General features: G+C 37.0%; 1 protein-coding gene across 2 annotated transcripts in view; it reads left to right on the top strand.

The window, feature by feature from the left end:
- spock2 (SPARC (osteonectin), cwcv and kazal like domains proteoglycan 2) overlaps positions 1 to 16,745 on the top strand; it is a 54,864-nt gene that overhangs the window by 19,378 nt on the left and 18,741 nt on the right. Inside the window, exons 2-4 of one of the 2 annotated variants that reach the window (XM_048205188.1) lie at positions 2,974 to 2,982; positions 3,353 to 3,398; positions 11,104 to 11,218. In XM_048205188.1, the coding sequence (XP_048061145.1) occupies positions 2,974 to 2,982; positions 3,353 to 3,398; positions 11,104 to 11,218 (170 nt within the window). The remainder of the gene's footprint in view (positions 1 to 2,973; positions 2,983 to 3,352; positions 3,399 to 11,103; positions 11,219 to 16,745) is intronic. The other variant, XM_048205189.1, reaches the window with a different exon arrangement.

Here is a 16,745-nt window from a genome sequence, read left to right on the forward strand (position 1 = left end):
AGATGATGATGATATGTTGTGGCAATATTTCTGTTAGCCATGGCAATATTTCTCTGCTCTGACTCATCCTTGCATCTTTTCAGCGAGGGGGAACACATTGATGTGACACAGTATTTTCCACATACTTCACGCTCACTGAGTGTACAACTCTCTTCTCTCAAAAGTACACATCTAAAGAATTTAGAGTTGTGTTTGAATGGGTGGTTCCTTCAATTTGCTTAAACTAAAGACAAAAAATATATTCAAGAGGTTTCACCACTCTGTTCATTATATGTTTATTTATTAAGGACATCTTATGTCTCAGTACACCACACAGTATTTCTTTTGCCAAGACAGCAAATACAGACTAATGCCTGGTACACATTGTACGATTTTGGGCTGTCCCAGATGAAAGATGACCAGTCGTGAAGTGACGGCCATTGTCATGGTCTTGCGACCAAAGATTGCCCGGTATAATTTTCTGACAGTGTCAAAAATTTAGCATGATCATCGCACAGTGTGTTTGCTGCTACGACCTACATCTACTGAATAGCCTATAAAAGTGCAACATGAAATGGCGTATTGATCAATGTGTCATGGTGCTAAAACTTAAAGGGATAGTTCACCCAAAATGAAAATTCTGTCATGATTTACTCACCCTCGAGTAGTTCCAAACCTGTATGAGTTTCTTTGTTCAAAAGGAAGATATTTGGAAGAAAGTCAGTAACCAAACAGATCTCACCCCCATTTACTACCATAGTAGGAAAAGTAAATACTATTTATTTTTGGCTCGATAGCGCCACCTACAAAATTTCAATTAAGCGCCTTGCACAATACATTTCACGTACATGTATGAAATTCGGTACACACATGTAACAGCACAATACCTACAAAAAAGCCCCTGGGTGCAAAATCTGAAAACCCAACAGGAAGTGAGATATTTTGAATTTTCTCTGCCAAATTTTTGCAGTTTTTGCCAATTCCAGAAGGGGTATTTAACCAACTCCTCCAACAGATTTTATCAGATAAACATCATATTTGGTCAGTCTAATCTAAAGGCCTTTGTGACGTTAAATTGCGAAGATCTAGAGTTTTTGTTGAAGGGCATGTCCGTGGCGGCCAGACAAAGTTCAATGTTTTGCCATGAAAGAGGAAGTTGTTGTAACTCAGGCATACAGTGTCTGATCTGCCTCAAACTTCACATGTGTGATAAGAGTCCTGGCCTGAAGACATTTATTTGCCAAATATTTAGTTAATCATAGCGCAACCTGCTGGCAACAGGAAATGGTATGCTTTGCACTGTAATTCACTCCTCGAAACACATTTAAATATGCCAAGAAGTACCAAACATACTAGAAACACATTAAATCATGCAACACTTGGCTAAGTGCTAAAGTATGCGATTAAAGCCACGAAACAGGAAGTTGTTGTAACTCAGGCATACAATGTCCGATCTGCTCTATACTTGACGTTTGATAATAGTCCTGGCCTGAAGACATCTACATGGCAATATTCAGTTATAGTCAAAGTGCCACCTGTTGGCAGCAGGAAGTGTGGCACGTCGAAATGACTTTGCCATATTTCTCCTCTATTGACTCGCTTACATGCATGTCGCCCACTGTTCACTGTTTTCCTAAGGCCACCAGGTGGCGGTGGCCCCGGGTGCGAGGGCCCTTTCATCGCTGCTTGCAGCTTTAAAGGCGATTCTGAGCGGAGTAACTTCCTGTTGACGTTCGAAGTGTTGTCAAACAAAACAGAGGCTAGCTAGACCTTCCCTCCTACTCCTCCTGGCCCTCCCCTCCGTGCTTCCTGAAACAGTCATGAACGCGCATTTAAAATGTAAGTAGCTTGCGTATTGACGCTGCTTGTCGGTTATTGGCTGGAGCATGTTTATTATGCTAAGTGGTCCAGGCTGCACCAGTTTTTTTTTATTGCAGTTTTCGGAGCTTGTGGCGACTACAGAGACCGCGTTTTTTTACAGTGTGTTCAGGGGACAGGCAGCTAGCAGATAGTGAGGAGATGTTTGCTGTATGTGACAAAAAAAAAAATTGGGCCTAAAAACGCGTCAAATCGCTTAGAGCGCCTTTAATAACGTTTTATTCTTCTTTATTACTAACTTTCGTCGTAGCCTACGATTTAATAGGTGTCATCATCGTACAGTACATACATGTCGTACCCAAGTTTATTAGATCCATGTTGCACAGTGTGATTTGTAATGATCTTATAGGACTGCCGAAATTGCACTGTCTGTAGCAGGCATTAAATAATGCAGATATCAGGAAGTCAATAACAAGGTTGTCCATCAACATGATGTTGCAGTTAAACAAGGCAGTGCAGCAGAGAAGTTTAAAGCCACTGGACTTTCATTGGTTTTGACGAGGTTATATCATATCAGCAGCACATAAAGTAAAATAATACTTCTCAAGGTGTTTTTCATTTTAATTAAAGTAATAGATTTAGCCATAGTGTATTTCATCAGGACCTACAAAAGTGGTTGGTATATAAATTTCTAAAGTGGACCTATTAAATAAATAAATTGTGTAAACTTCTATTTAGTCAACACTTCAGGAATGATAAAATGCATGTATTGCCACTTGACATTTGCTATAGAAAAATAATAATTTATTGCACCATTTTAGCTGACAAAGCCAAATTTAATCAATATGCGATTTAACCTCCTGTTTACACCTACAACTGCAAAGATAAATGACTGTTGATGACACTAATAAGCTTGTGAACTTTACAAAAAAGGTTGTTATTATTATTAGTCAGGGTGCTGAAAGTGTTATGAGCACCAAGTGTATAATTATCTTAAAGCAACTGCCTCTTTTATAAGAACACGTGGGAATATCATGGAATATCACAGCAAATAGATGTTTTTTAGCAGCCGGAGCCTGTCTTTTTTCTTGATAGTTGCTCCTCAGAGATGCATCGCTCTCCTCTAACTGTCTCCTTCTCTTTTGTCTTTGCTTCATCCTTCTCACATTTCACCAGGAAGTGGAGGTCAGTAGTGCTGTATCATGACTTTGCTTGTGTTTGATGTCTCTTTTAAATTGCTTAATCTACTATTCTCCATCAAAGCTGTAACCTACTTTTTATCCAGTCTAATTTGCTTATGCATCTTTGTTTGACAATTCATTCATGCTTTCACCTTATTTGTCTTGTTTATCTCTGAGAATTTTTCTTCAAGTTCAATCTGTCTTTTTTCCATTAGTGCTTTTCCACTGCTTTTCACTATTAAAACATCTTAGTATTGTACGTTTAAGTTTGGTTAATGATAGATTCACAGCGATAGAAGTATTATTTTTGACTAAAGGCTTAAAGTTCATTCTATGCAGCACATTTGACTGTTTGACATCTTTGTTTCTGTCAGGATGATTACATCAGATCATGGGATGAAAATCAAGGCTCGAATGAAAGTAAGTCATCTTTAATATTACTAATAGCATCACATTATTACATTTTATGGAGTGGATTTTAGACATTCAATTTAAGTGCCCAGATTGCATGACGTGCCAAACAATAGCCTAGTTTATTTTTATGGAGCTGCATTTTACATTAGGATAAATGTTCAGAATAGATTTGCATTCATAGCATTGAGGAATTAATGGTAGTTTTATGTTTTGTTTCTGTGTAAATAAAATTCGCCATTTTCATGATACTCTTCATGCATCTTGTTTCAGCATGCATATAATTTTGGGAGAGAAGTCTAATCACAATTCAGTATGCAAATAGATGTAAGAAAGAGCATTAATTTGCAAATATTACAATGGAGTCATTGCTGTTTGGTCATTCTGTGTCAAATCAACCACATTTCGGAAACTTCCCCAGCTCAAATTTTTGATTTTGTTAATATTTTTTTCTGTAAAAAAAGACAAACATAAATAGTGATGAAAGCCAAAATATGAAATGTCACAAATGTATATTTACTGAGTAATACACTATTTTTTAGAGGGGGGTCAAAATGACTATTTTCACCTGAGATTTGGAGCCAATTACAGTGGTGTAAAAATGACTTTAGAAAGATGGCAGCATCATAATTTTAATTTTACACAGAGATTTGTAGGTCTGTTAGTAAAATCGTTGTTTCATTATGAAGATTCCAAAAGAAAAGTTTATTAAAAATGAGAATCTAGAAGGATATTAAAGGATTAGTCCACTTTTAAATACACTTTTCCTGATAAATTTACTCACCCCCATGTCATCCAAGATGTTCATGTCTTTCTTTCGTCAGTCGAAACGAATTGAAGGTTTTTGAGGAAAACATTCCAGGATTATTCTCCTTACAGTGGATTTCAGTGGCTACCAACAGGTTGAAGGTCAAAATTACAGTTTCAGTGCAGCTTCAAGGGCTTTAAACGATACCAGATGAGTAATAAGGGTCTTATCTAGCGAATCGATCGGTCATTTTCGAAAAAAATACAACCGTTTATGCTTTATAAACAAAATATCGCCTTGAACGTACTTTCCGCTTCCGCATTCTTCATAACGCTTACGCTGAATGTCCTACGCCTTCCCTATTCAAGTTACGGAAAAAAACGAAACTGCCGCCGCGTTTGTTCCGTAAGTAGAATAGGGAAGGCATAGGACATTCAGTGTAAGCGTTATGAAGAATGCGGAAGCGGAAAGTACGTTCAAGGCGATATTTTGTTTATAAAGCATAAACGGTTGTATTTTTTTCGAAAATGACCGATCGATTCGCTAGATAAGACCCTTATTACTCATCTGGTATCGTTTAATGGAAGTGGAAAGTACGTTCAAGGCGATATTTTGTTTATAAAGCATAAACGGTTGTATTTTTTTCGAAAATGACCAATCGATTCGCTAGATAAGACCCTTATTACTCATCTGGTATCGTTTAAAGCCCTTGAAGCTGCACTGAAACTGTAATTTTGACCTTCAATCTGTTGGTAGCCATTGAAATCCACTGTAAGGAGAAAAATCCTGGAATGTTTTCCTCAAAAACCTTCATTTCTTTTCGACTGACGAAAGAAAGACATGAACATCTTGGATGACATGGGGGTGAGTAAATTTATCAGGAAAAGTGTGTTTAAAAGTGGACTAATCCTTTAAGATATCTTGAATACTTTTAGAGTTACAGGCATGACAACTTTAGAAAAAGAGTATTTGTGGCACTCAGAAAGGTATGTTCTATGCAGTTGAACTGATAGAAAAAAAGACATACATTTCTAGTTTTAACATTATTTGTTCTTTAGATATTCCTTGTTAAAAGACAGCTGTATGCAAAGTGACCCACATTTGGTTTTTGACCACTGAAAATGTGTACAATTTACCAATATACTCATGGAGCCACATTAACATGTCCATATCTCTGGGATTGTACCATCGAGGGCTTTTAAAATTAAGATACCAAAAGGAAAGTTTGTTAAGAACCAGAATCTAAAAGGATATTAACAAAACTTCAATACTACTTGAGTTACAGGCATGCAAACTTGAGAAGTGTTTTTTGCCATTTTTGAACTATCACTGTTGGCATATAATGAAAGAAAGACTGCTAAAGTCAATAGATTTTACTAATAGTCCTACTCTCTGTTTAAAAATAAAATAATGATGCTGCCATCTTTCTAAAGTCATTTTTACACCCCTGTAAATTGGCTCCAAATCTCAGTTGAAAATTGTCATTTTGACCCCCCTCTACAAAATAGTGGATTCCTCAGTAAATATACATCTGTGACATTGAATATTTTGTCTTTCATCACTATTTATGTTTGTCTTTCTACAGAAAAAACATATTAACAAAATCAAAAATTTGAGCTTGGGACCTCTAGTTGAGTTGACATGGAATGACCCTGTTAGATTTTGAATAAATTTGAACACGTAGCAAGTTTCAAACTTTAGATTTTGAAACTTTATTAATTTACATTTAAAAAAAAAAAAAGTATAACGTTTTGAAAAAATCTAAATGATCTTGAATTGTCTAGAGCTTGATTTCAGACTGCATTTTAGTTCTTTGGTCTGAATTATTTCAATCAGAAATGTAATATGTATTGTTTTAAAACAAATCCCTAACAGTGTCGTGCAAGCACTGTAATTATTATTCAATGGTGCGGTTAGTGTTGACCGTGGTCTGCGTATGTTTGTCACAGCGGACAGCCCTACTTTTCTTCCTGGCTGCCAAACACTAATTGCTTACACAAGAGATGAGGTCATCTCCTCGTTGTACCGGAGTAGAAAGACTGCCCGGGCACATTTGAACATTATGTCTTGATTTTTCAGTTGAAGTGAAGTCCTCAGAATGGAGGAGTCCATTAGCAAATATCTCAGGATGTAATTAATGGATAATTGCTAGTTCCACAGAAGACCCAGTAAGAGCCCCGGAGGCTTGATTTAGCACTGACTGACACTGGCTTTGTTCCTTCAAAGCACAAATCCACTTAAGCTTCATATGTCCAAGAACTGAGGTCCATGAACCCGATGGTCCTTTTTTTTGAGTTGGCACTAAAGCTACTTGTGCAGCCGTCACTACACCCACCTCAAATCTTTTGTTTGAAACTCATTAATTGAACTCATTCACTGTGACAGTTAGGGAGTTATTGTCAGATCCATTTGCCAAAAGGTTAGAGAGCAACATAAAATGCTAAATGATATTTAAGAGTTTGTATTTGTGCTATTATTGATTTGAACACTTACAAATCAAACCCAACTAAATGTATTAATCACATTTATAAGGGGGCCATATGCTGTAATAATATTTAAAAAATTGGTAGAAAAACTGAAAAGTAACCAATAAGATAATATCCTATTAAGTTTACAGACATATCTCTTAAACACAATGCAATGCATATTTATGAATAAAACCTGTGAAAAATCAATGCCTTCATATTAACAGTACATTGTGCCGTATTTTTACAGACTTTTTTTTGGAATGTACACAAGTATATGCTCTTATAATCATAATTTTTAAATGGATTAAGTAGAACCTATTCATCTTAACGCATTGAACGCATTTTGTCTCTTTTTATGAGATAATTAATGAGGCAGTGGTAAAAGACATTTGTCCCAGCCCTTCATGCCCCAAGAAATATGATGTTTCCACTTAAAAGGAGCCAATGCAGGCATCAGTCCAATTCAGATCCTTTTTTGTTTCAAAGAGAAAAACAGGGAACAGCTCAACTCATCTTCTAGCGTCACGGTCCCTTGTATTTTGTTGCAGTTTGAAGGATTTTAAAAGTAAAAAGAAATTCTTTTGAAATATTTTTAAAGAGATTGTTCTGGCTAACCAGTTTAAGAGTGTTAATACACCCTTTTTGTGGAATGACAAGAATTATATTAGATAAATCTGCAGTGTAGAAGAAATGTTGAATAGTAACAATTATTTACTTTATGTTTGCGTTTAGTTGGCCTTGTAAGATGTTATTTATAGTCTGGGTTTTCACGAACATCTGCTCTCAATGTTAAGATTATCAGGCGGCAGACAGCTAACAGATACCAAAGCAGCCGAAATTCCCAAAGAGCCTTATTTACACTACCTTCTTTGAAGGTGGCGCTGGTCCTTACCTTTTTAATGAGGAACAAATTTGCATTTTACAAGTTATCAACACAGCGGTTGTCACACAACTTTAGGACAAATCTATGATGTATCTGTTGTTTTTCTCAAAACACCAGTGATGATGTTTGCTCATGCCTCTTTACTATATAGAAAAAACCCTGCCTTGCTTTTTTGAGTTAAAAAAAAAAAAAAAAAAAAAAAATATATATATATATATATATATATATATATATATATATATATATATATATATGTATATATAAAAGATAATTGTGGGATAAAAAAATAAAGTCAAAAATAGATCTTTTTACATTCTTTTTTTTTTTTTTTACTCTAATGTGGATACAGGCTTCCATATTTTATGCACTACACATACGCTAAAAGGTTTGGGGTCTGTAAGATTTTTTTTAAAGTTTTTGAGTTTTCTTATGCTCACCAAAACTACACTAAAACAGCAATATTGTGATACATTCTTACAATTTAAAATGTGTGATTATATTTAAATATATTTTAAAATGTAATTTATTCCTGTGATGGCAAAGCTAAATTTTCAGCATCATTACTCCAGTCTTCAGTGTCACATGATCCTTCAGAAATCATTATTATATGCCGATTTGTTGCTTTCTTATAATTATCAATGTTGAAAGTTGTGCTGTATTTTAATGGAAACCACAATTTTAAAAAAATCTGAATTCTTTGATGAATTGGAAGCTTCAAAGAAAAAACAGCATTTATTTTAAATAGAATTATTTTGTAATGTTATAAATGACTTTAGGCCATGTTTCCACTAAAGCATTTTTTCCTGAGGCTAGCATATTTTTCCCATTATTTTCAATGGGAGCACTGCGTTTTTAAAATGCCAGCAGCGTGACGAGCGCTGAGCTTCTTCTTTTTTTTTTACACTAAGCATTTTTTACCGGACAATGAAAGTTAAAGAATGTTCAATTTTAGGTAGAATGCAGCACTCATCACTGTCACTTTTTACCCAGCCGTCCAATCACAGTGAAGGAGGGGTGGGACAGGTACCTTGATTTTAGCCCTCTGATTTGAATGCTCTGATTTAAGGGGTGTGTCTGCTGTGAGACTGTAAACCCCCACTGCTGTGATTGACTAACATGTTTGCATATGGAAATAGCGAAATATTACATGTGGAATTCTCTCGAAAACATTTTTACTATTACAGTTCTCAAGGTTTACTAATCGTGAAAAGTGTTGATTATAGCATTTTATTTAGATTGTGGCATGAAAGGTTGCAGTGATGAGCGTGTAGCTGAGTGCATGAATGCAGTGATCTCGTCATTATAACTCGATTTCTGTACACCAACAAATGTTTTCATCATAACTAACAGTGCAAACACAATGTAAATAAGAGATTTGTTGATTCTAACAGGAGTTTTGGCGAAAGTCCAGAACACTCGCGCTGTTTGATTGACAGTTCCAGCGATTGTAAAGGGAGCGTTCTTTGATCGCTTTTTACATATCATTTTAATCACAGTTTAAATAACAGATTATTTTCATCCTACCAAGAGAAACAATGTGAAGTTGACTGTAGGTCACTGGTTTGATTTACTGACAATAAACGATTTTGAGACAAAAAAATCTGACTGTAGGCCTACATGAATCATTACAGAAATCACTGGTGATTTTGGTTAGACATGTACACATAATCCATACATATCAAACGATCTGTAACAAAGCAATGATGACACAGTAAAAACTTTTTTACTCACATAAGTGTGTTGTGCCGTTCCTGTCGGATCCAATATAGAAGGCACAGCATTTTTTATTAATTAATTCCAATACACTTACTGTGTTTTCCACAACCTGGCACCGCACAACATTTTGCACTCTTCGTTGCACATTTGCACTCTTCATTGTAACTTTGCAGATGTTTTTTGTGCTCAAACAGAAACATTACACACTAACTAAAGTTAAAAAAGTGAAATCATAATCCCTTTAAAATGCTTTGGTGGACACACTGCCTTACTGTTACTTTTGATAAATTTTATGCATCCTTGCTAAATAAAGGTATTCATTTCTTGGAGAAAAAAAAAAAAAAATCGTACAGACCCCAAAATTTTTGAACGTCAATATATGTATTTCTTTTTCATCCTCATTTTTATCTCAAGGTGAAACATTCACGGCAACACATATTCCTGCATATCTATCGCCAATCATCTGTGTCTGATATATGATGTTATGATACCATATGAGCTGCACACATCCAGTACAATGCATGTGCATTAATAGGTCAAAAAAGTGTTGCCAGTATATGTAAACATATTTATCACAAGCAGATGTTTTTTTTTTAGTTCAGTTCATGTTCCCAGTGTGTGTACCTGTGAAAAGAGCATCTCAGCAGTCTGTTGAGTCATCCTGTATGTGAATTAATAGACCCTCAAGTGGATACAAAGCTTCAGTTCATTAAAAAGAAATGGAGATGTCTTTATTTAATCTGCATGTGTTTTTTATTTTTCGGCATGATTGCATTTTCTCTTTCCTGTGTACACAGCGCGTTTCGCATCCTTATCTACGTGAACCTTTCCTTGCGAGTTGATCTGATATGCTCAGCGTTAAGTGGCTCTGGCTGCTGATGTATATTAGCTGCATTAGCTCAGGCACAGGTTGGGCTTGATATTGAGTCAGTAGCTCCTTACTTCCACTCTGTGATTGTAATGATCACATTAAATGTGGTCCTGTGTGTAAACAAAGGATGAGAGAAACGATGCAGCGGTGACTGGATGAGATTCCTCGGCTCTCTAAGCCGGATTTGGCATCACTTACACATGGAGGCTTTCATAATATGTTTTAAAGGGACAAGCTCACTGGACCACTGCTCATAAGAAATATTTAATGACAAAGAGAGTGTTGATAATGGATAGACATAGAGAGTTTTTTTTTTTTTTTACTGATATGAGCAGCTAATCAGTCCTCACTCTGGAGTTAGGCTGTTGCTATAGCAACATTATCATTCTTGTGTTCTCTTTAATCTGCTTGAGCCTGTTGTGATAACGTGAGGCTTACTGATCAACCTTGTGCCGTTGTGTATAGATTGCAAAAATCTATCAATCTCAGAATATAGTTTCTCAGGCAGTGAGGATTATGATGTTGGTTGTAATATTATATGTAGTATGGTGAGATTAAGTATAGGATGTAATTATGAATGCTTAGGGAAAATAACATTCTCTGTCTAAGGTAAAGCTGCTGTAGCATAGAGAGTTTGCAGATGGCATGGGCAGGCGCTTTTGAATTTGAGTTATGCTAATTTTTGATTCACTGTTTTTCTTTTGCATTTTTCATCATAAATCAAAGGATGCTTGTCATGGTATGTTTTCCTTTGGTGTAAATAAGGGCTTGACTCATGATGGCATTTTAGAGGGTTTGTTAGTTGTAATAGAGATGACAATGCCAAATTATATTAATAAAATATTTTTTTAATTAATACAAATTTTTAAATAATCTGTCATCATTTATGTTAAGGTTGTGGTGGCAGAATTTAATAAAATGTGTAAAATAATAATAAAAAAAGACTAAACTTAAAAGTAAATTAAATATAAATAATTTCAAAATTGACTACATAGCAGATTATTGGGGTGCATCTCTCGCCCTTGCAGATGTGGACACCACTAAAGATCCCTGCCAGAAGGTGAAATGCAGCCGACATAAGGTGTGTGTCGCCCAGGGCTACCAGCGAGCTGTGTGCGTCAACCGCAAGAAGCTGGAGCACAGGTGAGCCTTTCAGCTACAGGACTTTCTCTTCATGCACATAACAAAAATACATGACAGTATAGTGTTTGTTTTTTGAGAGTCAAAATAGCTTGGTGCCATGCTAAGGCACTGTGCTGAGTGCAACTGTCCAAACTAGCTACTCAGAACTTCATGACATGAAGAATCAAATTTCTGAGCTTTTAGAGTTGTTGGAAATCTCAGAAGCATAGACCAGGAGACTTTGGGATCTCTTGAAGCAGAAGTTACTCTTTATTGAGAAACACGCTGTGCGTCGCTGTGGTCATCCAAAATCTAACTAAGGCAGTGACTTGGTAGTTCATATACATTCAAGGGGGAGGGATACATAGAGTAGAGGTGTGGACAATCTAAACAAAGCATGCAAATGCAGTACAGGAATCAGCTCATACCCTACATTTCCCAGCCATGATCTAATCAGCATAACTGTGTCATTCAAATGCATAGGTGCTAATCCAATCAGTCTGGCAGTATCACCTATACCTTTACATTATCATAGAGACAAAGGCACTGCTGTATCTTGAGCTTGTCCTGCCAAATGGTCAGGATGTAGGATCCGCAGATCTTAGACAGATTCTTAAATTTGTAATTCCACAGTTCCCCCTTTGAGAGTTCTAATAACTCTCACATAATACAAATTTAAACCTTCTTAAATCCCTTCTATAACATATGTTTGTTAACATAAGTTCCATCTTCCAGTCATGCAACTTGTAACAGTTACAGGCACATACATCTTATTCTGTGTCGTGTCCAACATTTACATAAGTGTTGTTCTTTAACTTGAGTATACTGTTGACACACATATACAACGCAGGGTGGTAACATGTTGTATAAACTACATGATGACACAGAAAACCATGTAGCATAAGCGTGGAAGTCCTAAAAGTCCATGGCGCCTGAATAGCTGTGGAGTCTGTTCCCTGTAGAGTCCATTTCCATGTTTGTCCAAGAAGATTCTTTGTCGTTGTGCAACTCCGAGTTGCTCTGATGACTCCGTCATCATGAAGGTTGTTCATGGATATCTGAGGTGATGCTTTACACCAGGTGCTGCTTATGAGACGTCATGGCATATACACATACCTGCACACAAGAAAACAAAGAGACAGCAGACCAGCAGTATTCATGCATAGACTTTAGTATGTTACACCTCTGATGATCCTATAGTTTTTCTGTCTAACTCTGATCATCATAAACTTCTAGTGATCGTATAGTGGTTTTGTTCTTCTTTTTCTTAACCTATTCTTAATCAATTTGACACCTATAGACCAGTAAGGTTGGGATAAACTGAGAGAGGGGGAAACCTATGAGGAAGTCTTCACCACAGGGTTAACCCCCGAGGCCTTATGCACTTCGGTTCTTCCCTGGGCTCCTCACTGGTCTGTGTGTCCTATTCTCTCCCTGTAGTTAATTTCCAAATTTAAGATGCTACATCTCCATCTTCCATTGAAACATCAGTCATAGCAGACATCATAACCCATTGAGGATGGACAAGTGAATGGAGTGTGCTGCAGCATAACATTTAAGGCTGTGAGTGTACTTAACCTGTGTCCCCAAATGGTGGAAGTGATAGTCAACTTTCTTTTGTTCAGAATGAGTCTTTCAGCTTTCTTGTAGATTACTGGGGAAATTAAGCACTCACAGCCCAAATGGTTAGCATGTCAGCAAGCAGTTGCTCCAAGAGTTTGGAGAAGAGGGGAGGGGCAGTTTCAATGTAGCAAGTAGACTGAGTAGGAGCTGAGTAAAGCTGTTCATTTCTTTAAATGTCTTTTTGTTTTTCCTACACTCTTTCATCCAATGTCCAGGTTTACCACAGTAATGACAACTGCCTTCTCTCTTAGGACATTTACGTTTCTGTCGATTCTCTGTGTTGACCTTAAAGGATGCTGCTGCAATTTTTACTCTTGTCTTGAAATCAGAGTCTCTTTCCCAAACAGCTAACCTATTAAAGTTGTTTTGCAGAGTTCCATTGGACCATGTGAGGTCTAAGAAAGGCAATGCATTTCTGTATTCTGATGAGAGCCCATCAAACCACATGCGGACCAGTGGTCCATTATCCTGTAACACCTTATCTGGAGTGTCAGCTATTCCACTGTATGCTGCAGCTAACTGACAAAATCTTTCAGTGTACTCACTTACAGTTTCATCCTTCTGTACACAACTAGTGATCTTTGACCAGTCTACCTTTGGTCCAACAAGGTTCTGTAACACTCTCAGAACTCCTTCTCTCAATTCGCCTTTGCTGGAATGCTGAAACTCAGAATTATTTACAGCACTTTCAAAATCATTGAATTCTGACTCTTTAAGGATTTGTGACATTAGCTGTGTGACTTCAGCTAGGGACATATCATAGAGCTTCATTTTTCTGGACAACTCTGTCCTAAACTCAGAAAAGTTTCTATGCACTGATGGCAAATTCTCAGCAATTCTTTCTATGTCTTCAGGACCTATAGCGGTACTGACTGCTTGTAACTGCAGTATGGGGGTTACAGATGGAACTGTGTCAACCCCTTTTGCCCTACTCTGAGCCTTTTGTCTCACTCCACACACTTCAACTGCATTTACATCTTTATCCATGAATCCAGTATTGCTATTGCCCTCTAGTATACAGAAACTCTGTAAGTCAGGATAGCTTTCATCTGACTGTTGGTCTTTTGAGTCACATTTGGTTGAGGCTTTGTTAAGGCCCAACTTCTGAGTGAGACGAGACACTCTAGTGTGCAACTGTTTGTTCTGCTCTTCTAACTTAGCAATATGTTGAATTTGGTCTTGTGCAATGGATAGAGTAAATTCTCTGTGGCAGCAGATAATGCCCATCATATTTTTCTTCCGAATACAAGCACCAAGTACCTTTTTGCATTCTTCAATGGACCAAACTTTTTCTGGATGAATCCCAAATTTCTTTGTCAAATCCAATCTGACTGACTCAGTCACTATTGAGTCCATGTGTTTTCCTAACAATGATTTGAACTCACTATCTGTCCATAAAGGGGTAGCTAGTCCACCTTTCTCAGTTGTTGGAATTAGTCTAGCGTTCTTTCTCAACATTTTGTAATGTCTTTCTGGCACAACAATACACTTCAACACTTCCCTGACAGAGCAGAGGTTAACCTAGTTAATACACATCGTAATGTATTCAACCTTCTCTGACGAGCAGAGTTGAAACAACTTGCTACCACACTTCAACAGTTATAACCTTCCCTGAATTAACAGAGGATGAACCTTCTTCTCTAGCAAAGTAGAGGATGGCTATTCTGTTAACACACCACCTTCCCTGATAAAACAGAGGACAACATAAATTATTAGCACTTTACACTAATTCTTCCCTGCCTGAACAGAGGATACCTAATTATTAGCATGTGATGCTAAACTTCCCTGCCTAAACAGAGGATAAACTTCATCTCTAAAAGAACATTTTTAGAGGATAACTTAGTTAACCAAACCCTACAGCTGTCTGTTAACTCCTCTCTGACGGTGCAGAGGATAACAACTTTGTACTGGTCTTAATGGTTCTTTTGGATAGAGTATCACTCACCAACCCTTGGGTGTACAGGAAAATTCAGCCTGGATCTTCTTTTGGATCAGATCTTTGTTGTGCTTGAAGTTCCAATCTGGATTGAGGTAAGAAGCTCTATCCGGGTCACGGCACCAAAACTGTTGGAAATCTCAGAAGCATAGACCAGGAGACTTTGGGATCTCTTGAAGCAGAAGTTACTCTTTATTGAGAAACACGCTGTGCGTCGCTGTGGTCATCCAAAATCTAACTAAGGCAGTGACTTGGTAGTTCATATACATTCAAGGGGGAGGGATACATAGAGTAGAGGTGTGGACAATCTAAACAAAGCATGCAAATGCAGTACAGGAATCAGCTCATACCCTACATTTCCCAGCCATGATCTAATCAGCATAACTGTGTCATTCAAATGCATAGGTGCTAATCCAATCAGTCTGGCAGTATCACCTATACCTTTACATTATCATAGAGACAAAGGCACTGCTGTATCTTGAGCTTGTCCTGCCAAATGGTCAGGATGTAGGATCCGCAGATCTTAGACAGATTCTTAAATTTGTAATTCCACAGAGTCCAGATGATTGGCTCAAAACAACCAGAACTGAGTGCTCATGAGAAAATATGGCTGTTTAGAAAGAAGTGTTAAAGGCACAAAAAAAGGAGAGGGGTTTTAATCAAGAACCCCAACTTCCACAGTGTTCATGCAAAATAATTGTTAGGAGAAAGTCATATTCTGACAGAGGTGAAATAAGAGCAATTTAATAAAGCAGCCATGATTGTTTTAGTGCAAAAAAATTAAATACAAAAATTAAATACTGATTAACATTTTAATTTAACCATAGAAGAAAAATTTAATAATTTAAAATGCCCTTTAAAAAACCCTGTTGTGTTAGAAAAAATGTTCCCTCACTTGTGAGGGGAAAGTCACATAAAAGAAGAGCAATTCAATAAAACAGCCATGTATTGTCTGATGGCAATTTGTGAGGTACACAGATTTGCGGGCGTTTGTTCTTTTTACAAACTAAACATGTTCCTGAGGCCATCCTTTAGGGGTTGGTACTTATTGTTCCATACATCTAACTTCTTGTAACCTTAATGGAATAGTTCTCCCAAAAATGAAAATTATCCCATAATTTACCAACCTGGTCTCATAGGAAAGACGTACCTGTGGGAATGTTTTCGCGAGTCGCCAAAATATGTACCAATTTGTACATATCACTGCAGTTTCCAACAGAAATGAACGTTAGAGGCAGTGAAACGGCAAGCGCTTTTAATCGTTTTCATACACAGTTACGATTACGGGGTCAGATTATGGATTAATTAAGACTTGTTTTCATGTCTCCTTGCACAATATTAGGTTATGACTTCAAAACGCTTTTTACCAGAGTGCACGATTTGTAAACAAATATACTTTGGACTTTGCATCGCTTAACCTAATCGCTATATGTTTCACTTTTCTGACATAAAAAGTTTGCTCGATAGCTTACCTGATACGGAGTTGTACTTTGGGTACGAATCCCGTGAAAGGCAAGTCACGGTAAAAGAGCTCAAAGAGAGATCTAAACAAGCTAAAATGGTGCGATTACGGATGCTTTTTATGTCACATTTGCTTTTGTTAACACTATCGGGTAGGTTTAGGTGTAGTGTTGGTGGTACGTTATTTTAAAATGCAATGGAGTGCAAATTTCAAATCAGAACTGCGGTGATTCGTATAAAAACCAACGTCATAAAAACATACCATATTCACGTTTATCTGTTCCGGCCAAAAAAATTAACATGCCTTTAGCGCCACACATTTCACATTGAAACTGCAGTGATATGTACGTATTGGTACGTAGTGTGCGACTCACGTTCCCACATGTACGTTTTTCTAATGAGACTGGGTTGCTGTTTACTCACGCTCAAGCCATCCTAGGTATATATGACTTTCTTCTTTCAGCCAAACACAATCTGAGTTATATTAAATAATATCCTGGCTCTTCCCAGCTTTGTAATGACATTGAA

The sequence above is a fragment of the Megalobrama amblycephala genome, linkage group LG10 (assembly GCF_018812025.1).
Source record: "Megalobrama amblycephala isolate DHTTF-2021 linkage group LG10, ASM1881202v1, whole genome shotgun sequence".
In the NCBI taxonomy this organism is placed as follows: Eukaryota; Metazoa; Chordata; class Actinopteri; order Cypriniformes; family Xenocyprididae; genus Megalobrama; species Megalobrama amblycephala.